The 23,322-nt window shown below is 38.6% G+C and overlaps 1 protein-coding gene across 1 annotated transcript in view; it reads right to left on the bottom strand.

Annotated features, from left to right (window-relative positions):
• Positions 1-23,322, bottom strand: part of USH2A (usherin) — a 635,462-nt gene that overhangs the window by 508,292 nt on the left and 103,848 nt on the right. Inside the window, 2 exon segments of the mRNA XM_037497740.2 lie at positions 6,546-7,186; positions 16,987-17,182. Of these exon segments, the coding sequence (XP_037353637.1) occupies positions 6,546-7,186; positions 16,987-17,182 (837 nt within the window).

Here is a 23,322-nt window from a genome sequence, read left to right as displayed (position 1 = left end):
GGGTATGTGTACATTCATATATGTACACACACTCCAAATAATTTTAAATTAAAGCATTTTTAAAATACTTAATGGAGGTTAAGCAGCATTTTTAACCTCTGTTCAAGTTATTGAATGGCATATTAAAACCAATGTGGCTCTAATGTACCTTCTAATGGGCACTGCTGCTTTAACAAATTGCCTATAAATTTTAGTTGAATTAAGCCTATTCCTTGTACATTCATAGGAAGGTTAGGTTAATAATACATGAGGTTTCATTATATGCACCTTCTTAATAATGTTTTTTAAGAAAGTGGGACAAGAATGTATGAGAGTTGTCTCCTATAGACCAGTGATATTTACAGTCGCAGATGGAAAGGGAGCAAAGTGCTCAGGGCAGTAGGTGCACCCCTCCTACCCCAAGCTTCTCTGACCATGCCCTGCTGCTCAAACACAGAGGTGTGGGGCTTCCCCCTGTACAGCAGGCTGCAGGTCTCCCAGCTGTATTAAAGGAAGGAGAATGAGAGCTGTAGGTGCAGAACACATTTTTTGTGAGTTCATGCCCAGCTGGCTACTGGGAGACATCTGCCGATGATAAAGATGCTTCGAGACAAGGGTTGCTTTTCTTAAATAAATTTCATGGTAACAGACAATAAAACCAGAAAATAAAATTCAAGATTGCTTTTGAAATTTGAAGAAGGCAGGAGCTCCCTGACCCATGCCCGTAGCAAAAGAGGTTCACAAATGCACTGACTTCTCCATATGCTACACATAAGTGAACAGATACTTGCTTTGGCAAATAAGTACATTGGGGACTTAGGCTACTATTTCCTTTCTTCCCTTATAGGACAAAATTCCACAACTTCTACACGTATGGTGAAAAGAGCTGCTCTGCCCTCGCATCATGCCTGTGTCTTAAAATAGGAGAAAGCCAGTGTAGTATTTTTAAATTGTAACCCTTCATTAATTACAGAAATACATGGAACATCCACTTCAGAGACACAGGTCTCCCTGGCTCTCTAAAGGGAAAGCATTCCTATGGAACCTTTCTTAAGCTGAAACAGCATTAATACAAAGGACCAATTATCATTCATTTATACAGAAACATTTTTAAGGGATTCCAAATCCAAAAAATTACCTCCCAAATATAGTAAAAATTATACACAAACCTAAAATATTTCAGTCATCTAACCAAAGTCAGGATACTATGATGCACAGCCTGTAGTTCTGAGGAAGAAGCTTGGCGGGACTGGTCTCGCTGCTGGGGGCAACTCTGTTTCTAGAATGGCTGCTGTAAAACCAACACAGATGCTCTTTTTCTTGTCACCTTTTGCTGTGAATGCAAAAATCCTCCTTGGTGTCAGAGGCAGAGTTAGGTGCCAGTGCAGGTCTTTCACAAAAGCAAAGCTGAATGAATAATGGGGACTTTTGAAAAGTGAGGGATGCCTGCACTGCTCTACATGCCTGGGATAGGGCCCAGGGCAATCTGAGCAACAGTGATGAGACTTGATAGCTGGAGAGGAACAGGTGATCTGAAACTCATGGAAATGATATCCGAGAGCTCCTGGACTTGCCATGGGTCACTGCAGTCCTGTCCTTACTATGTCCTGTGCTAACTGTGATGAAACGCAGTTGGGGAGCAGAGTGGATGATCCCAATGATGTTTGAACAGCAGAATTTTAACTGTGTGCTGAAAGTGACCAGAGAAGGATAAAGGAGTGAGCAGAAATGGATGTCAAGATGCCAGTCACATGGTCCAGGAAAAGGTAAAAGTGGCTTGGGACAGGAAGCTAAGGTGTCGAGAAGTGGTCAAATTTTAGACAACTTAAAGGAAAAACAGAGAAGATCGATTTTGATAGAAGAGATCAGAGTTGTGTAAAAAGGAGTCAAGCACAACTGGAAGGGCCTGGCCTGAAGAAGATTATAACGCAGGGTGATCAGGATAACATTTTCAATTAAGCATGGTCGATTGAACAATTGTTCCTTCCTGAAATCCCCAAAATGAAATAAAAAGAAAAAAAAATAGATGAGATGGTATCCAAAAACAGAGGACAACAAGCAAGGCATTTGCCATGGAGAGGCCCACAGCAAGCTCATTGATTGTTTACCTAACTCTGGAAAGAAAGGTTTAGAACTGAAGGTTCCAGAAGTTTCTGAAGTCTGGTTGTTGGCGAAGCAGCCTACAAGATGATGTCCTCGCCCTGGCTGTCCTACTCTGGGACTTCTGGTCCCTTCACAGCTGCCAAGCCCTTGCATTGCATGGGGCTGACTTCAGTCTGCTGCCCGTCACCTGCATGGGCATCTGTGAGGCAGACAAGACTGACCTGGGTGTGCCATTGCTACACCCCCCCCTGAGCATGCATGGCTTTCTGTGGGTGCTCTACATCCTATTTATCAGCCATCAGTTGCATGGACAAGCTGAGGGGGAAAATAGCCAACAACAGCTGCTGGCTCCCTCTTCAGAGCAGTGTTTTGAGCCATCCTGGCTGGTGTGGCAGCCAAACTCTATGAGACTTGGCATGCTGAGCTCATGGCCATGTTATCAAGTCCAGCAGCTCCTGTGCCCTCATGCCACATGTGGTGAGTTTATGAATGGTAGATGCAGTGGGTAGGCCCACTGCCTTCCTGAATATCCTGGCCCTGTCCTGCAATCAGGAATGTGGCTGGGACTAACAGCTAGAAGATAGACAGTGGAGCTTTCTGGACTCAAAAGCCCACAGCTACAAGAACAGGGGCTATCGGGAGCAATGGGAGGAGCAGAATGGCCAGAAGATTTTAAAGGGCCAGAACACAGGGGGGTGGTCTCTTGGTGGCCATCATCAGCTTGTCCTGTGGTGCTGGCCCTCCACTTCTGATCTCTGGAATGGTCCCTTCTTCCATGTAGTTGGTCCCAGCTTGCCATGCTGAACAAGCCAGCTGCCATTGGGCACAACAGCCTCCTGTTTGTATTCTGGATTTTGTACCACAGTCACTACCTAGGATAGGACAGACAGCATTCAAACGTGTTGGCCCACAAATTCATTCATTCATTCATTCATTCATTCATTCATTCATTCTCCCCTCTCTCCTCCCTTTCCTCACTCCCTGTACAAATCCTATTACTGTTATTTCTCCCCATGTGCCTACTTTTGAATCATGTTTTCCACTAATCAGCACATGGTGAGGACACAACAGACAGGTCATCTGCTTATTCCCATTTATTCTGTTTCAAAGGGAGACATGTGGTTAGTCCTTTCCCAACCAGAAGTTTCTCCCATTTGCATTTTGAGGGAAGACTGTGTTTCTCTTTAGGGGTTAAATCAGAGAGAGCTTGGGCTGGACATAAAGGGATGACGTGTTGCAGTGTCCACAGGGCTCACAGCACCTGTGATGGTTGGGTATATGTGGCAACCCAACAAGGCCCAGTGCCCAGGTGTTTGGTCAAACCCTAGTCAAGACCATGAAGGTGTTTATGGGTCGAAGCCTCTAGATGTAAAAGACAACAAAAAATCAGATTGGCAATGCTGGAAGGTAACAGTGAAATAACTTAAAATGCTTGAAAGTGATTCTAAATAGTGATAAAATTCCACACAGCTATCAGAGTGTAATAGAGATCATTTTAGACATATAGCATTCTAAAAAGAAAATCAACTTATCACCACTGTAACTCCTTTTAAGATGTTATTGGAGGATGTGTTCTCCCCATTACAAAACTAAAAATATACAAGAAGGAAAAAACAACACAAAGATTGTGAAAATAGAATATAGGGTATCCAACACAGAGACATGTGTAGGAATGCCTCGGCACACATGCGAAAGTAAGACTAAGGCTCAAACTGTGCAATGTACTAGAAGATCAAGGAATTTGGAGACTCCTTGTAGACTGATATATTCAGTGGAAAAAATCCCAAATATGAGAACACACACACACACACACACACCCTCCTATTGGTTCTGTCTCTTTGAAAAACCCTATTTAGTACAGATGCCCTTCTTAAAACTGATTATTTCTCACCATCTTCAATTAAACACATTGCTGACTGAGTGTGTATAGAGTACAAGGATTTATATTAGAATCATGGATATGCAACTTAAATAAAATAATCCTTACTCTAAAGATACTGAGACTAACAAGGGCAATTAAACAAGTGCTCCTGTAAACAAATGCAAGTATACTTTAAATATGATCATTATTTTCATGAATGATGATTTCCATTCTGTAGCATCCTTAAAAGAGAGGACAATTTGCCACAAGCGTTTTCAGAGGAGTTTTGTGACAGATGTGCCTAGGCAAACAGCCTAAGAAGGAGGCTAAGTTGCTGAAATCAAGAAAGAGGACAAAATAAGAGAGAGGAAAACATGAAGTGGAGGAACACTGAGAATGATTTCCAATATTTTAATTTCAAACTTAACTTGTACTTTCCTCAAAATTTACAGGCAGGCACTTTCAAGATTCAAAAAGAATTTAAAGGCCCAATGATCTAAAATATCAATAGCAGTCCAAGGAGCCATTCTTCTTCCAGGAATCTCCCTGCCCAGAGAAACCACCTTCAATTCCTATAGATATTTTATCTGGCTTTTATTTCTATTGTTCTACTTCAACTTGTAAAACATAGACGATTAAAATATGAGTGTTTAGCTCCTGAAGTCCTTTTCTCAACAAACCCTCCACTTAGCTAAGCCAATATGCAAAGCTTATCTTATTATGACTACATAAACCTATTTCACAGCTCTGCCATAGAATATGCCCTGGTTGTATTTCCTTTCTTGAAAATGTGCTTCTGCTTAGTTTTCTAGGAATCTCTTATCTATTTCTAGGCACAAAAACTTTCGAAAAGAAAGCTACCGGCTCATTTTATCCCCCACTGAATAAATCATCCCACAGAAGAATCCAGGGGCTCTCTAGCTCTGTTGTGTGACTGTTTCCTAGGTCAGACACAAACCACACAATGAAATTTAGCAATAGACCATCAGTCAATGTCTATAACATTTGGTCAATCAGCTTGTGCTGGTTTACTTAGAAGGGGGTTAAATAAATCCCGGTTATTTTTGAAGGAGACCAAGTACATTATTTACAAAATTGAAGATATTAACAAATAGGAAAAAAGCATCATCTGAGAATATAAAAGAATTGATTGCAAATTTGGAAGGATGAATCCAAAGCTAAAAGATGTGTTGTGGCTGCCATGCTGGCCATGGGCCCAGTTCTGGGTTACCTTCCTGTTTTCTGGGCTACTTACTACCTGGTTCTGCCCCAAGGAGTCGGCTCTGGAGACTAAATTCATGTGACCTGACACCCCTGACCACTGTGAACAAGCTCAGAAGTAGACATCCCGACAAAACCAAGTCACTCAGAACTTCCCTGTTGGAAATTTAACCAACAGACTGTTAATAAGATTTTGTAGAATTGGAAATACAACTATAAGCAAACTCTCTCCTCACCCAGAGGAGAAAGAAGCAGGGAGTCTCTCTGCACAGAGGGAGTGAGGGTAATGAATTAATGAATAGATGAATGAATGAATGAATGTATACCAGTGGGAGCTCCCTAACTTCTGAGTCCTCAATGCATCACTCCCAGTCAGTGTTTGTGGGGGAGCTCAGTGATAATGTAGACTCCATTTAGGTTTAAGCTACTTCAAATTATTTTCTGATACTGTACCTTAAAAAAGAATGAACAGTACATCGATTTCTCTCTGTTTCTCTGGGTCTACTTGTCACACTGACCAATGTCAAAAGAAAGGGACTTGTTTATTCTCCTCAGCTGGATTCCTTATCATGTAAGACATGACGTTGGTTCCACCCTTCCCTGACAGGTCCCTCACTTCTGAATTTGCATTACCCGCCACTTCACAGGTTCAGGTGACTCAAGCTGACCTTGGTGAACAGGATAACAATTAGTGCAGTGGCTGAACAGTGATAAATGCCTATATTTATGATGATATTGTGATGAATTTATAAGGAAAATCATTGCTTTAGTTAAAATCCTATATTGGAGGGGAAAAGCCATAGATGGACTCCATCTCTCCTCCAGTTGGGAAACAGACAGAATGGTGGCTACAGCAGAACTAAACAGGTGTTTACTTTATTAGTTTGATGCCATGGTCATTTTTGCTCAGTATTATTAGTTCATTGACTAAATATTTGCAATTGTATAGATAATCTATTCAAGTTTTTTGTCCTCTAGAAAAATGAAATTTATTCTTGCATGGCTTGGCTTTTTTTTAGTTGCTTAAAGATTTATTTCAAGTTGAGAAATTAAATATGTGTCAATTATGAACTGTCTGATTGATTGACATTAACCTAAAGGGTCACCTCCCAAATTGAAACACAAACATGTATCATGATTTTGAGCACATTAAACATTTCTATCTGTGTTGGACAAGGATGAAAGCCTAGCACCAATGTTGGAGATCAAATTTCTAGAAGTTCCAACCCAGGAACAAAGAGCAGTTACCTGATATCACCTGATACAGGAGAGTGACAAGAAAGCCTCCGCAACCATCATCATTAAAACTTCGGAGAAATTTAAATCCAAAATTGCAGAGCTCATATCTAAGTCCTAAAGCTCGCATTCCTCACTTATCTGGTTGACACTGATCATCACACCTTCTTCCTTGACAATTAGGCAGACATGGACACTGGCCACTGACTGGGTCACAGATGGCCCCAGGATATGTCCCCAAGGAGTCACACTCACACACCTGGAAGTCTTGGAAAATGCCAGTGGTCAAACTGTACCTGTGAGGCTCAAACTGATCACAGAGAGGACCTGGGACTCCTAATTTGCAAGAACACTGTCTCATTGATGTGTCATACAGCAAAGAGTTGCTGATGGTCCCAGCCTTAGCACAGTTACAAAGCAAAGAGAAGAAAGACTTGCTTTGTTGCAGGTAAAAGTATTCTTCCAAATATGCATTGCACTATCTTCCTCCTACATCGGGCTGGCAGGTGAACTGCCCAGTCCTGCCATCACAGATACTCCCAGGGAGGGATCCTGCTGCATCACTGTCATAGGCCTTACACCTGGTGACATCTGGGCCATACAAGTGTTCTCTGTAAGTGTCACAGTGAAGTCCTCTGGCTTCCTTTTTGCACTTGCACTGGCTAGAAAGAACATTGCAGAGTTTGTCCACCGAGCCATGGAGGTTACAATGGCAGGGTCCACGATGTTCATCATTAAAACTTTGGAGAAATTTAAATCCAAAATTGCAAAGATCACATCTAAGTCCTAATGACAAAATGTGTTTAAAAAGGTAAGGAAAGGAAAATTATTCCATTCAAACTTTCAGGTTAGCTGAATCACAAACAATACTACTGCCCACATTTAATGCATAAACAAAATGTTGAGTGTTTTTTTTAAAAATGCCAAAAATGCAAAAACAAAAAAATCAATGACAAGATCTAATGCATTTATGTACAAGCCCATTTTTGCAATGTGCTTTATAACATTTTATATATTTGTTGCTTACTCCAAAAAATTCTTACTGCAAATGCTGCCTCTTCCTCCCTCTTTAAAAAATATTAAAAGAAGGGGGCGGAGCAACATGGCGGCGAGGAGACGCTGCGAGTAAGATCTCCCATTAAAAAAAAGTGAATAGGGAGGAAAAGCGGCAGGTCCCAGTGAGAACTGGGACACGGAAGATAAACGGGTGACGCCAGCGAACTGCCCGAAGAAGAAAGTGGCCATAAAAGAGGACCAGAAGGGAGGGAAGCGCAGAACCCTGCTCCCCCCCCCCCGCCCACAGAGGCAGCACTCTCCGACCAGCAGAGAGGAGGAAACAACAAACCAAAACGACCCACAAGAACAAACGACGCAGCAAGCGGGACCCTGAGTGGAAAGGAACTATTGCAGCCACCACACCCCGTGAACGGGAGCTGAGGCGAACCCTGCAGGATCCGCCGCGGTGGTGAGCGAACGGCTCCGGGCGCCATTAGAGAAGAACAAAGACCCCGGGAGACGCACACACAGCCCGGGCTGCCGGTAAGCTTGCGCGGAAACGCGGCACGCTCAGGGAGCTTGAAAAGCAAGTGCAGACCTGGATCGCGGCTGCCCAGGTCCCCGCGCCTGCGACCTAGGCTTGCGGGGAGACGCGCGGAGGTCCTCACTGAGGTGAAGGTCCCTCCCTGAGTGAGCAGGAACCAGGCGCCCAGGCACGGGAGCGGTGCAAAAGGCGCCATTCCCGCGCCACTGAACTGGGCTACAGCCCGCATCCTGGAACTGAGGGCTTTGAACTGAGACCCGGGGCACGAAAATTCGGGGCGTGGTTTCTCCACGACGGTGGGGCACAAGGCAGACACAGCACCCCAAAGCTGTTGAGGTGTACCCTACCATTCCCGCTCTGTTCTCTGTCCCACGGGGTGGGGGGAGGCGAAAAACAGCCCCCCAAGGACAATAGGAGAGATCTCTGGCGCCACCTAGCGACCAGGAAAAAAAAAAGTCACTAACACCCTATAAAACAGGACATTTCTTAAGACTGCTTGAAAAGGGCAGAAGGTTTCTGGAGGACCCAGTGGCCAGCCGGGAAGTTATTCCACGCCAGGCCCCTTCCGACCAGCAGTCTGAGCCCACAGAGGGAGCAGGCACCCACGTCCGGGGCAGACCGGGTGCGCAGAAGAGTGTGCCTGAAACCGGAGGCGCAGGGACTGCATCCCGCTTCGCCATTTGAGAACAGGGACATTTCTTCAGTAAAAACTGCCTAAAACCAGCAGAAAGCTCCCCCAGAAGACAGAGATGGCTCCTGGAAGAGCCAGAGGGGAGCGGAGAAGTTCACCCAAGATGTCAGTCAGTCCGAGCAACACAGTGTCCCAACGCATACGACAAATTAGAAAACAGACAGTAGGGAGTAGAAGAACCACATGCAACCTAAAAACTCCTCAGGAAAGAAGCACACCACAAAAAGAAAACCACTCCCCAGATTGCAACGACAGCAACTTGGAAGAACTTCTGAGCCTTCCAGAAAGAGAATTTAAAATTGCCATGATTAAAAAAGTGATAGATCAGAAGAAGGAAATTGAGTCCCTAAAGAGGGAAGTAAGAGAAATGCAGGAGATCAAAGAATTAATGGAGGAACTAAAGAACTCTGGGAAAAGCAATGAAAGCAGAATAGATGAAATGGAAGAACGAATAAGTAATCTTGAAGACATAGAAATAAAAAGAACCAAAACAGAAAAGGAAAGAGAAGTACGAAGGAAAAAGAATGAAGAAAGACTTCGGGAACTATCTGACTCCATGAGGAAAGGAAATATAAGAGTTATAGGAATTCCAGAAGGAGAGGAGAGAGATGTAGGAACAGAGAAAATATTCATGGATATAATTGAAGAGAACTTCCCAAATGAGAAGAAGGAGCTGAAAATTGATATACAAGAAGCAAGAAGAACACCAAACTTCCACGACGAAAGGAAAAACACAGCAAGACACATAATAGTAAAGCTCCCAAGAATCCAGGACAAGGAAAAATAATGAAGCTGACAAGAGGGAAGAAACAGATAACATTCAAAGGAAAACCAATCAGGCTGACATCAGACTTCTCTGAAGAAACACTACGGGCAAGGAGAGAGTGGAGGGACATAGTCAACAGACTCCAAGAAAACAGATGCCAACCAAGAATACTCTATCCCGCAAAGCTCTCTTTCCTCCATGAAGAAAGAATATGGACCTTCCCAGACAAAGAGAAACTCCGGAATTTCATTGCGACTAAACCCCCACTCCAAAAAATACTACAAGGAATCCTAAAGCCAGAACCTCAGAGGGACGAATAACAACGAAAGAAGACCAAAAAAAAAAAAAAAGTTATTAAAAGAATAAATAAATAAAATCAAAGGAAAGACAAACATAATGGCAAATACAGATGCTAACATATCAATATTAACTCTAAATGTAAATGGACTAAACTCTTCAATAAAAAGACACAGAGTTGCAGCCTGGATTAAGAAACAAAACCCAACCTTTTGCTGTCTCCAGGAAACACATTTAGCTACAAAAGATAAAAATAGGCTCAAAGTCAAAGGATGGAAAACAATCCTACAAGCAAATGGGCCAAAAAAGAAAGCAGGAACAGCTATACTTATATCAGATAAAACAGACTTCAAACTCAAAAAAATAAAAAGAGACCCCAATGGTCACTACATTATGATTAAGGGGACAATACTTCAAGAAGAAATAACACTCATTAACATATACTCACCAAACGAAAGAGCACCAAAATATATCAGACAACTGTTGTCCTCTCTGAAAACAGACATCAGAGAAAACACATATGTAGTGGGAGACTTCAACACACCACTATCAACAATGGATAGATCAACAAGACAAAAAATAAGTAAAGAAACTAAAGCTCTAAATAGGGACCTAGAGCATTTGGGCTTAACAGACATCTATAGAACACTAAACCCAAAAAAAACGGAGTACACATTTTTCTCAAGCGCACACGGATCATTCTCCAGGATCGATCACATACTGGGGCACAAGACAAACATCAACAGATACACCAAGATTGAAATCATACCAACCATCTTTTCTGACCACGAAGGCATCAAACTAGAAATAAATCATAAAAAGAAGACAAGGAACTATCCTACCTCATGGAGATTAAAAGCCACATTACTGGAAGACCACTGGACTAACGAGGAGATCAAAGAAGAAATTAAAAAATTCTTTGAATTGAATGACAAGGAGGACACCAATATCCTAAATGTATGGGATGCAGCAAAAGCAGTAATAAGAGGAAAATATATAGCAATAGAAGCTCACATCAAAAAACAAGAAAGAACTCAAAGAAACAACCTAATCTCGAAGCTCAAAGATCTAGAAAAAGAACAACAAAAAAACCCCAGAACCAGTAGAAGAAAAGAAATAATAAAAACCAAAGCAGAAATAAATGAAATTGAAACTAAAAAAACAATCCAAAAGATCAATGAAACCAAGAGCTGGTTCTTTGAAAAAATAAATAAAATAGACAAACCCCTAGCCAGGCTCACAAAGGAAAAAAGGGAGAAAGCACAAATACACAGAATCATAAATGAAAGAGGAGAAATCACAACGGACACAGCAGAAATAAAAAGAATAATCAGCAACTACTATGAACAGTTATATGGAAACAAGTTCAACAATCTAGAGGAGATGGACAAATTCCTACAACTCTACAATCACCCAAAGCTAGATAAAGAAGAAATAGAACACCTAAACAGACCAATTACAAGCAGCGAAATTGAAATGGTAATTAAAAACCTCCCCAAAAACAAAAGCCCAGGACCTGATGGATTTACAAATGAATTCTACCAAACATTCAGAGACGAATTAGTGCCTATTCTTCACAAACTCTTCCAAAAAATTGAGAAGGAAGGGACAATACCAAACACGTTCTATGAAGCCAATATTACACTAATACCAAAACCGAATAAGGACAACACAAAAAAGGAAAACTATAGGCCAATCTCCCTAATGAACACTGATGCAAAAATCCTCAATAAAATTTTAGCTATCAGAATCCAACAATGTATCCATAAGATAATTCACCACGACCAAGTTGGATTCATTCCAGGGGCACAAGGATGGTTTAACATCCGAAAATCAATCAACGTTATCCAACACATCAACAAAAAGAAATATAAAAACCATATGATAATATCAATAGATGCTGAGAAAGCTTTCGACAAAGTGCAACACCCATTCATGATAAAAGCCCTTGAAATTCTTGGGATACAAGGAACATACCTCAACATCATAAAGGCCATCTATGACAAGCCAACAGCCAGTATCATTCTCAATGGTGAAAAGCTGAAAGCAATTCCATTAAGATCTGGAACAAGACAAGGATGTCCACTCTCACCACTGCTTTTCAATATAATACTGGAAGTCCTAGCCAGAGCAATAAGACAAGAGAAAGACATCCAAGGAATCCAAATAGGAAAAGAAGAAGTCAAACTATCACTATTTGCAGATGATATGATAATATACATAGAGAACCCCAAAATCTCCACAGAAAAACTAATTCAACTCATCAATCAATTCAGTAAAGTGGCAGGATACAAAATCAACACGCAAAAGTCAGTAGCCTTCCTATACACAAACAATAAATCTGAAGAAGAAGAAATCAAAAAAACCACCCCTTTTATTATCGAAACAAAAAAAATCAAATATTTGGGAATAAATCTAACAAAAGAGGTAAAGGACCTATACAAAGAAAACTATAAAACACTGTTAAAAGAAATAGAAGAAGACACAAAGAAATGGAAAGACATCCCCTGCTCATGGATTGGAAGAATAAACATTATTAAAATGGCCATCCTACCAAAAGCAATATACAGATTCAATGCTATTCCAATCAAAATCTCAATGGCATTCTTCAAAGAAATAGAACAATTATTGATGAAATTCATATGGAATCACCAAAAACCCCGAATAGCCAAAGCTCTACTGAAAAAAAAAGAAGGAAATGGAGGCATCACACTCCCAGACTTCAAACTCTACTACAAAGCCATAATCATCAAAACTGCATGGTATTGGAACAAGAACAGACATACAGACCAATGGAATCGAATAGAAAATCCAGAAATAAACCCACAGATTTATGGTCAACTAATCTTTGACAAAGGAGCAAAGACTATGCATTGGAGCAAAGAAAGTTTGTTCAATAAATGGTGCTGGGAAAACTGGGTCGCTACATGCAAAAGAATGAAGCTTGACCACTACCTCACACCATACACAAAAATCAACTCAAAATGGATTAAAGAACTAGACATAAGACCTGAAACCATAAAATACATAGAAGGAAATATAGGCGAAACACTACGGGATTTGCACATCAAAGACATCTTTACAGACACATCACCCAAAGCAGTGATAGTGAAGAGAAAGATAAACAGCTGGGACTACATCAAATTAAAGAGCTTCTGCACAGCAAAAGAGACAATAACAAAAACAAAGAGAAACCCCACCAACTGGGAGAACATTTTTGCACCCAACACTAATGATAAAGGACTGATCACAAAAATCTGCAAAGAGCTGATGAGACTCAGCAAAAACAAAGAAAATAATCCAGTCAAAAAATGGGCAGAAGAGCTAAAAAGAAACTTCTCTGAAGAGGAAATGCAAATGGCCAACAGACATATGAAAAAATGTTCAACATCACTCGTAATCAGGGAAATGCAAATCAAAACTACCATGAGATACCATCTCACACCAGTGAGAATGGCACATATTAAAAAAACTAGCAACAACAAATGTTGGCGAGGATGTGGAGAAAAAGGAACTCTCCTGCACTGTTGGTGGGAGTGCAAACTGGTCCAACCACTATGGAGAGCTGTGTGGAGATTTCTGGACCTACTAAACATAGAGCTTCCATATGATCCAGCAATTCCACTCCTAGGTATTTACCCAAAGGACACAGAAACATCAATTCCAAAGAGCACCTGCACTCCTATGTTTATAGCAGCACTGTTTACAATAGCTAAGCTTTGGAAACAGCCCAAATGCCCAAAAATAGATGACTGGATCAAGAAGATGTGGTACATATATACCATGGAATATTACTCAGCATTCAAAAAAGATAAACACATGCAATTTGCAGCAACATGGATGGCACTGGAAGGGATCATGCTCAGCGAAATAAGCCAAAAAGAAAAAGAAAAATACCGGATGGTCTCACTCATAGCAGGAATCTAGAAAACTTAAATAAGGGACCAGGAAAATGAATATAAGAAAGTGAAAATCAAAATCAACAAAAAACTATGAACCAGAGACACTTTTTGGGGGGTGGGGGGCGGGAGGGGAAGGATTGGGGTCAGAATGGGGCGTTTGCAATTGTATGGGGGAATATAAAAATAAAATTTAATATTTAAAAAAAAAAAATATTAAAAGATGGATGTGGTGGGATGTGGATGTGGGTAATTACTGGGGCTCTGATGGTGGGTGTGTATGAAATAACACACAATTTAAATGTGTACACCTATAACCCTCATACATATACTGTGATGTAGATCAGCATTACCTTAATAAATCTAACTTTATAAAATGTTAAAAGTGTTATTTTAAAACTAATATTTAATTGTATTAAAACTATTATCTTATATTAAGAGAATGCCCATTTTAAAGCCATACAGAAGAATCGCAAATTCCCACATTATTTTCCTTGAAATTAGAATGCCCTAAAAATGTTTAATAAAATGTTACACAGGTAACCGTTTTTGTGATAAGAGTATATATACTTACTTTTGAATGTCACATATTTAAATAGTTAATGTAAATAAAACTCATGCAGAACAACTATTATTTGAATGCTTATACGTGCTCCTATGTTTTGTCATTTTCAATTAATATAAATTATACTCTCCTTGGCTCATAAAGCAATCACATTACTTGTCATATTGCGTGATTCAGAACATGCTTCTTTAAACACTAAGTAAATTCTGCTGTATGTATTATTACTATTTAAAGGAGAACAGATACACATTTCATATAGAAAAGTGTTTTATCACCTAAACTTAAAGCTCTGACAACTTAGGTTAATTTCAAAAAGCGTATAGCAAGGCAAAGGACTAAAGAAATTCTTTAGAACAATAACACTGAGATGCAAAATACTTCTGGTAGATATGCTTCCCTTATCCCTGAATTTAAATAACTGGTGATGTGGGATTGAATCCATTGAAACATTTATTTCAAGCTATAATAGCAATAAAAAAACATTAGTCCTAAAACGTCAAAAATACACCCAGGAACTCACAATTAGAAAAGCATTTCCTAAACTGGAAGAAAATGCATACTCTATATGTACATATGGGTAAAGATTCAAGAACTCCAGAGGAAGGCAAGTCTTTAACAGTGATGAATGGCTCACCCAAGGCATATCATTTAATTTCAATAAGGAAAATAAAAAAGGACTACTATTGCTGCAAATTTTAAAAATAACTGTATTGTTAACAAGAATTATGACTCATTTTGAACTATTAAAATTGGTCTACATGGATTCATATCATATCAGTTTTAAAAATATGCGCAGTGCTTATTTGAATATGCCATACATATTCCTGACAGGTAATCTATTCCTGACGATACTCGGGAAAGCCTACAGGGCATCACATTCGGTGTTAACAAGTACAGGCGAGTTAGCACACTTGGCATTTAATTCACATTCTTCCCCCTTTTTATTCTAGATGAATGACCTACTTTAATAAAATTATTGGTGCTAATGTATTTTACTGGTGATAGAATCATTAGTAAGATTTAGCAGTTTTGTTAACTCTACCAGTCTGCTTTCTGAAGCATATACAACATACACTTATATTTTCTGGTTTTTCTTTTAATCATATTAAAGCAAAATTGAATAAGGTTACTTGCTAATCCCATTAAGAAAAGAAATATATATAAAATACCTATTTTTATTAAAAACATTGGATGTATGGAAATAACTATAGAAATAATATCATAATGATGATTTCATCATCAAATGTAAAGATCTTTGTATTTTCCAGCAGAATGCTAGCTGGCTCAACCAATAAAAGAAATATATGGCAAAGAGGTCATAACAAATTCTAAGTAAAGAGTAAATTTGGATTTTTTTTTCCTTCCCTAAGCTCCGGATAGAGAAGATTCCCTTGATATAGATAAGTAGCATTTCATTTTCCATGAAGTTCTTTCTTTAAACATGTTTGCACATTTTGAATTTAAAATATATCTCACATGAAAGAACAATGGATGCCATATGGATGGAATGCAAAGGTCTTAGGATTCTTTCAGCATCTCAGGTAATGCTTGGCCATATTTTGTCTGAGAAGTTACTTTTTACATGCTTGAATTGTGTAAGGGCTAGAGATGTTCAAGATTTTGATGTGCTCTTTTTCTAACCAGAGAAATCATATGTAATACCATCAAACACATTGACATAATTTTTATTAAATTAAAATGAATCTCTTGTCTGGCAGAAATGTATAAAATGATGTAGGTGGATCTACACAGACAAAAGATAAAAATTAACTTTGGCATTGTATCGCAGAAATAAAGGGTGATGCGGACTGAGGTAGCAGTAGCACACCATCCCTGCCGGCATGTTTTTATTACAAGGTTGAGGTCAGTGTTAGAAAAACCTTGGAAGTCTAGGAGGCTCGAATGACAATAGAAAGGCAAAGGTCTTTTTTAAACTTCCTACACAAACCAAGACACGCTCAGCTACAATATGAGACTCACTTCATCAGCAAACTTTCCTCTCATAATATTCTCATATATCAAAATTTCAAGTGCATTATGTACATAGTGCATTTGGGCACTTGATAAATTTTGTCCTTATGTGGCTGTGGTTCCCCTCAAAAATGTTGGATGTAATAAATTGCTATAATCAAATCTAATTTCTGAAAAATACCTGTGGGAGTAACAAACAAAAAAGCACGTCTTATATAAAAAAATGATAAATAACACCGAAGGTAGCTGTTTATTATAATCAGCTTGGTATTGAATTACAAAATTAAAATTATGTGGCCTTTTATAACTAACCTAGCAATATACATGATCTGTGGAATTATGTTGACTTATTTTGCATTTCATAGGAACAGTTCAAAGAAATATAATAGAAAAAAAATTGGAAAGATTTATCACAAAGGACCCTGTAGCACAGAATATTTTGAAAAAATCCATTTATTTTGGTCTATTAAGAAAACTAGCATGGAAATGATTTGCTTAGAACTCATTAAGTATAAGCCATTTTGAAAAAGTGCTAATTTTCTAAAAGAAACATCTATGTAGTAAGCAAATTATATTTTTCTATGACTTATTAGTAAGGGACCAAGTAAACTAAGGCATCTACAGAATATAAAAAAAAAAAAACTTCTAAAGGGTTGATTAAACTAAGCTTCAAGCTGCAGTTTGATAGAATTATTAATCTAATCATTTTTAGACAGTTAATTTCATCCAAATTTTTTCTTTTGGCTGTCTGCCTTGAGAAAGGAATTTTGCTTTATTCTTCAGTTAAGAAATCAAACAGAGAATTTTATTCTAGATGGTAATAGAGATATGACTGTAAACTTTTGCATTACACATACCAATGACGTTGGCTTTGCACTTGTGCTGGCCTGAATTTGGGTGACAGGTAATAGCTCCATCCACCATCCCAGAGGTATTACAATCGCAGGACCGCCAGCCATCAGGATCCAGCCCTTGCAGATTGTAGAATCCATCCTGGCACTGATTGCACTGTCTGCCAGACACATGTCTCTTACAATTACACTGGCCTCCAATCTAGAGAAGATACAACATTTTGTAGAATGATGAACATATCTATTTTTAGATAATTTGCTCATTAGATACATGACAGGGAGGGAGAGAGAAAAAAGTTTAAATGTTAAACAGACAAGAAGCTAGTGGGGTATTTTCCCTTTTGACACAAAAACACAGGAGGTTACAGCAGGATGAATATACAGAACTGAATGAAAATAAGCCCTGTAGAAGTCAGGAGTGGATGCCTGAAAGGGAAAAGTGGAATTAGGCATTAAGCACCATATAAAGAAATCAAAATATAGTGATGGGGAGACTGAAAATAGAAAAGTAAGTAGTTAAGTTAGTCTTCACAACTTCACTGTTCTGCTTCATCCCTCTCATGGACTGTCTCATTGATCCAAACTTATTTTATAGATGCTAGATGCTTATATTAAAAATCTTTCACTAATATCATCATCCTATCATGGTTTTAACAATATTTACAATAAAGTTTTTTGCCTAAAGCACTTTTCTTTCCATACTATTCTCCTCGAGGACTATTTCAGCATATCAATGATTCATTGATTGCATTATTTCACTACATCCAGCATATTTAGCTGATTTGTACTGTATAGGAAAAATGCCCCCCCTAAAAAAAGTTACTTGTTTTAAGTCTTAGCAAGCAAAAGAGTTGAAAAGTCTGTATTTTTCCTCTTCATGCTATTTGAGAATGAAAATACATAAAATATAGAATATTCATTAACTCTGTAAGTAGAAAACACTATATTGGTTAAATAAAGCTAATTAAGAGTTAACGCCGTTCATAATATAACATACGCACATAAAATATGAAATGTGCATATGAGAAATTTAATAAAGGAGTAGATTCAGACATCAAATCTCTTATGAGGTCACTGACATTTCTCCTCGAAATCCTTTCACTGGGGGCTGAAGTCAGCTCTCCACCCAATGAAGCAGGGTTTTCACACAGGCAAGGGACCTACACATGAAAGATATAGTTGACTTACCTTTGACCTTAGGGATATTCAAAATATCACATAAGTTTGAGATTCAGTGACAAAGATGGAGAGAAGCATTTTTAAAGAACTTTTTAAAATCTAACACAGCCTCATTTTTCCTCATCTGAGAAAGGGACTCACTGGAATCACTGTGTAAGGATAAAACAATTGATATGAAAATTTCCAATACTGGGAAAAGTAAAGGTGTATATAGGCACCAGATGTTGCTGTAGTTACTAAGGAATGCAAGTATCAAAGACACAGGTGCAGAAAGACATTGAAGGACCATGAATTGCCCGTGGCCCCTGGCTGTTTCCCACCACACTCACATCAGACCTGGAAACCATTCCTGAAAATAGGGACTTGGTCTGACCTGCAAAAATAAAAGGCATCCACTGACGCACGTGTGCTATGCATACTCATGAAAATCTAACAGGTCCCTGCACTTATGACACTTCAAGTCTGTTACTCTATAATGATCCTCTTTTCTTTACTGTTGCTTCACATGTATTTGTCTTGTTCTCCAAAGCACTCCAAGGCACTCTCCAGATAGCGAGTGCCTTGAGGGACTGGACATACATTTCTGTCAAACAGTAACCTTGCACACTGCCTACAGGTAAGAACACTCCTTCAAAGATCAAGAAGAATGAAGAGTAAAAATGGTAAAGAGAAATGAAAGTATATTCTGTGCCAAAAGTTTATCTCCAATACAGTTTGTTATATTCTTATTTAAATCTGATGCATCAGTTGGAGCTTCCCTGACTCCTGAAGACTGCAAAAGCCTGCCTGTTAGCCAAATTCTCTTTCCTTGAAAGATCAAGTACTTTTAAATTCCCTACAAGTCTATGGATATTGGTATTCTCACAGTCACCCTGACCCTAAATTTCTGCTTCTTTCATTCTGGACTCTTCTTGCCACCTGAGAACTCTGCCCTCTGATTCTTGAGGTGAAACTCAGCCACAACTCAATTTTAAGAAAAGGAGACCTTTTTTGAAAACAATAAAATGTATTACGCTTTCTAAAGACAGGGTGAAAGAAGCATGAGCTTTGCAGTTTCTAACTCCTTAGTTTCCTAGAGATTTGCAAAGGCTTCTTCTTCCCAATTAGCACCCGTGGGCCTTGATTTATGACCCAGAACTTAATCTATTTTGGTGTTTTGTGTAGACAAGGAAAACATGTACATCCTGCTGTTTTTTGACTATAAATGTCAATCAGGTCAAGTCAGTTGATAGTGTTGTTCTAATTTTAATATTTAGTGGTTTTCTGTCAGGTTTCTATTGATTATTGAGAGAGGTATTGGGATTTTTGCCTATCATTGTGGATTTGTGTATTTCTCCTGTCAGTTCTCTCAGTTACTGACTTGTGTATTTTAAACCTCTGTTGTTTGGTATATAAATGTTAAAAATTGTTATATTCTGTTGACAATTACACTCTTTTGCAATACAACCTTCTTTATTCTGGGTAATATTTTCGCTCTAAGATATACAGTATTATTTAATATGAATAAATAATTCACACAGCCTTCTCCTAAGAAGCAGTGCCTGCATGGATTATCTATGTGGCCTCTTCTCCTCCTGGAACATGATAGAGGGGCTCCCACCTCAGGGTATTGCCCAGGTCTCCTCTCTCTGCCTTGGTCCCTTTCTATAAATTTCCACACAACTCCTAATAAATTAGGTGAGCACAGTTAATATTTATCAGAGGCTTTCCATGTAACAGACACTATATTTTTAAAGCAATTTAAAGCAATGCCTTTTAAACAGCAGAAATATGTCTTCCTAAGCACTCCTTTGGCTGAAAGTAGAGTAAACCTAATGTTCTATAGATTACATCTTCTCACAGAACTCACTAAAAGCCAGTGAGGTAATGTTGATGATGCCAAACAAAGAATTTAAAAAGCAAATTCAAAAGTTTAAGAACAGGAAGTCTGCCCTGAAAATTAAATTGGATTTAGAGTGTTTCATTTGATCAGAAAAGAAATACAAGTGAGGACAAAAAGAAATCTTTAAATCAATGAATACATTCTTTAGAATAGGCTTTCTTTTTATAGACTAAAGGTTTTTCATTTTTTCATTTATAGAAATTCTTTATTTCCATTCTTCCCTGTTGAGGAACATATTCATTCACAATGTCACTCAACCAATGTTTGATCACCTACAAGATGCCCTGTGGGTTGTAGAAGGTCATATTACATGACCAATGCCTTTCAGCATTGCTATCATTACTGAGCAATTGTACCTGGAATAATATCTATGAGTCTCTTCTCTTCCCTAATCCATTCAATAAACTATCAAATTAACATTCATCCTCTCTAGTTCTGACAATGATTCTCTTAGGACATTTTGAAGGGGAGGTGAAGAGACTGGACCTCTGTGTATGCAGAAAATACGAGCATGTACTTTAGTTAAAAAAAAAAAAACTCTATTTTTGAAGATTTATTTATTTGTTTGTTTTTTTTTTTACTATTAAAATCAAGTTTTTGGTCTTTATATTATGCTACAGTTTTTTAAGGATGTTACTAGGGGAATAAATAGGCAAACTATACAAAGTAATTATTTATTTATACAAGCACTGGGTACAGTCAGAAGCGCAGGAGGGTGAGAGAATTCACCAGAGCCAGAGCAGGGAGCAAAGCAGGCAGAAGGACAGAAGTACACTGCTGAGGGGAGCAGTGGGTGGCAGGAGAGGTCTGCGCAGCATGTGGGACCCTCCTCCTGTGGCCAGAGAGCAGCCGGGGATCGAACCAGCGCTGCAGAAGCTGCGGGCAGCTTCGCAACCCAGCGCTCAACTGCTGCGCCACCAAGGAGGCCTTATTTTTTGTTTTTTCTTGTCAACCAAGTACAAGCAATTGCTAGCCAAAAAAGAGCAACTCCTTGGAAGTGGCTTCAACATACCTCTTTATTGCTACCCAATCTCATTGATCACTCCAGAGTTTGAAGGGTTAAATTACAATAACCTGACTGCAGATATTCCTCAGGGATTTTTTTTAATAGAGGCATGCTTTTTATTTATTTATTTATTTATTTATTTATTTATTTATTTATTTATTTATTTATTTATTTGTTTCATTTATACATGCACTGGGTACAGTCAGAAGCGCGGGAGGGTGAGAGAATTCACCAGAGCCAGAGCGGGGAGCAGAGCAGGCAGAAGGACCGAGGTACACTGCTGAGGGGAGCAGCGGGCGGCAGGAGAGGTCTGCGCGCCATGTGGGACCCTCCTCCGGTGGCCGGGGAGCAGCCGGGGATCGAACCGGCGCTGCAGAGGCTGCAGGCAGCTTCGCAACCCAGCGCTCAACCGCTGCGCCACTGGGGAGGCCCAGGGATTTCTTTTGTAGGCATGTCTGCACAGGAAGCACACAATGCACATAATTATATTTAGTTTATAAATCACCTCAGAATGACTTTGTGGAGGACAACGATGGGAAGAAGATAGTGACCAGATGGGGATGAGGGACTTGATTTGAGGAACAGTTTAGTTTCCACTGCTCATTTGGCATCTACCATATTTTCTGTAAATAACAAATTTGCTTTTTTTCTTATTACTTATGTTGTTTTTCCTATTTTACACTATATTTAACCTGCAAATTTCTGTGAAGTTATAAGAGCAAACTTGTTTTGTTCAGGTTATAAGGACGAAATATTTAGTATGTACTGTTATTACATTAGTTGAAGGTTCTCTGCAGATGTTATTTTCTGGTTGAAGAAATTCTCTTCTATTTTTAGTTAAAAAGACTATATACTATGAAATAATTTTGATTGTTTTCAGAAGTTTTCAATGTCTATTCAGATTATTTTATGGGAGCTATGAAGCTTGTTGCATTAGCATAAAGGATAACATAAACCAACCTTGCATTCTTGGAAAAACTGCTGGTCATGATGCAATACTTTAATAAACACTAAGAATTCAATGTGCTGGTATGTTAAGATAGTTTATACCCAAATTTATATGGAACATTCAAAGAAACTTGTTTTAAAATGTTTTGTCAAATGAGGGTTCAGCAGGCCTCAGAAAACAACCTGAGAAACACATATTTCTCTTTGCTTTCCTAAATGAGTTCATGCAGAATTGATAGGTTTTATTCCTTTATGTTATTGGGGAATCACCAGTGCACTCATCTCAGCCTGAAGTTTTCCTTGTTGAAAAGAAATCTGAATGGTGGAAAATATGAATTTGATTTCAATGGGAGAATAGATGGTTAAAATAGGATGTACTGAAAAACAGAAATTCTGAAGTTGGGTTTCTTATTGTCATTGATAAAACTTAGATCTAAAAAAGTTTAAATAAAAATCAAAATAATAATAATACATTTCAAGAAGGTTAAGTTTAATTTACCAGAAATTTTAGTGTCTATACTATTTTAGTATTTACATTATTAAGCATCTGAATGCAAATTCTGGAAATAGACTTATTTTATCTATTTTTAAAATAGTATTTATGAAATATCTAATCATTTCCAGTACTACTGATGCTTCTAAGGAAAAATTCATCTATCTACCTAATACCTATCCATCCATATATCTATCCATCCATCCATCTATTCATCATCTCTCTCTCTCTCATCTATCTATAATCTACCTATTTTTAAAGTATGTTCTTCCTGTTAGGAGTCTGCCTAGTCCTAAGACAAAGACCCTGAGAATTACTACATTTTTTCCTAGTATAGAAACAATGACTTCTCTCCTTAAACTTCTGCCTCTCTAGAGAAGCAATGTCCACATTAAAGTAACAGGATACCTTTGCAAGGAACTCATTCCACTTCTAAAATAAATGAATCTGCTGTGGTTTCTGCCACATATAAATGTCATGAATTGGAGAATGCCAGGTGAATAATGTACATCATAATGCTTGTTTCGATTTAAGTGTTTTGTGATACTTCTGTTTATCATCTTGCTCAGCTGTCGAAAATATTCATTTGAGAAGAAAGGCTTCCACATTGGTGTAAAACCAAGATGTCTTTTCTTTTCCATTCTATAATGCCTGTCATTTGTCAAGCTGGTATGTTTTTATAGCTCCCATGCTCTCCAAAAGGCATTTCCCAGAAGCTGCCTTCCAAATTTCCCCACCATAATCTCTAAGGAGTATGTAAAATGGTAAAATTCTGAAGCATGCTCAAACAAAGCAAGAGCAGGAATGGAATACATTTTTCTCAGTCTTTTGAGT

This window comes from Talpa occidentalis, unplaced genomic scaffold (genome assembly GCF_014898055.3).
Source record: "Talpa occidentalis isolate TD23 unplaced genomic scaffold, MPIMG_talOcc4v2.1 talOcc4.8, whole genome shotgun sequence".
NCBI lineage: Eukaryota > Metazoa > Chordata > Mammalia > Eulipotyphla > Talpidae > Talpa > Talpa occidentalis.
This window is presented reverse-complemented; position numbering and strand designations above follow the sequence as displayed.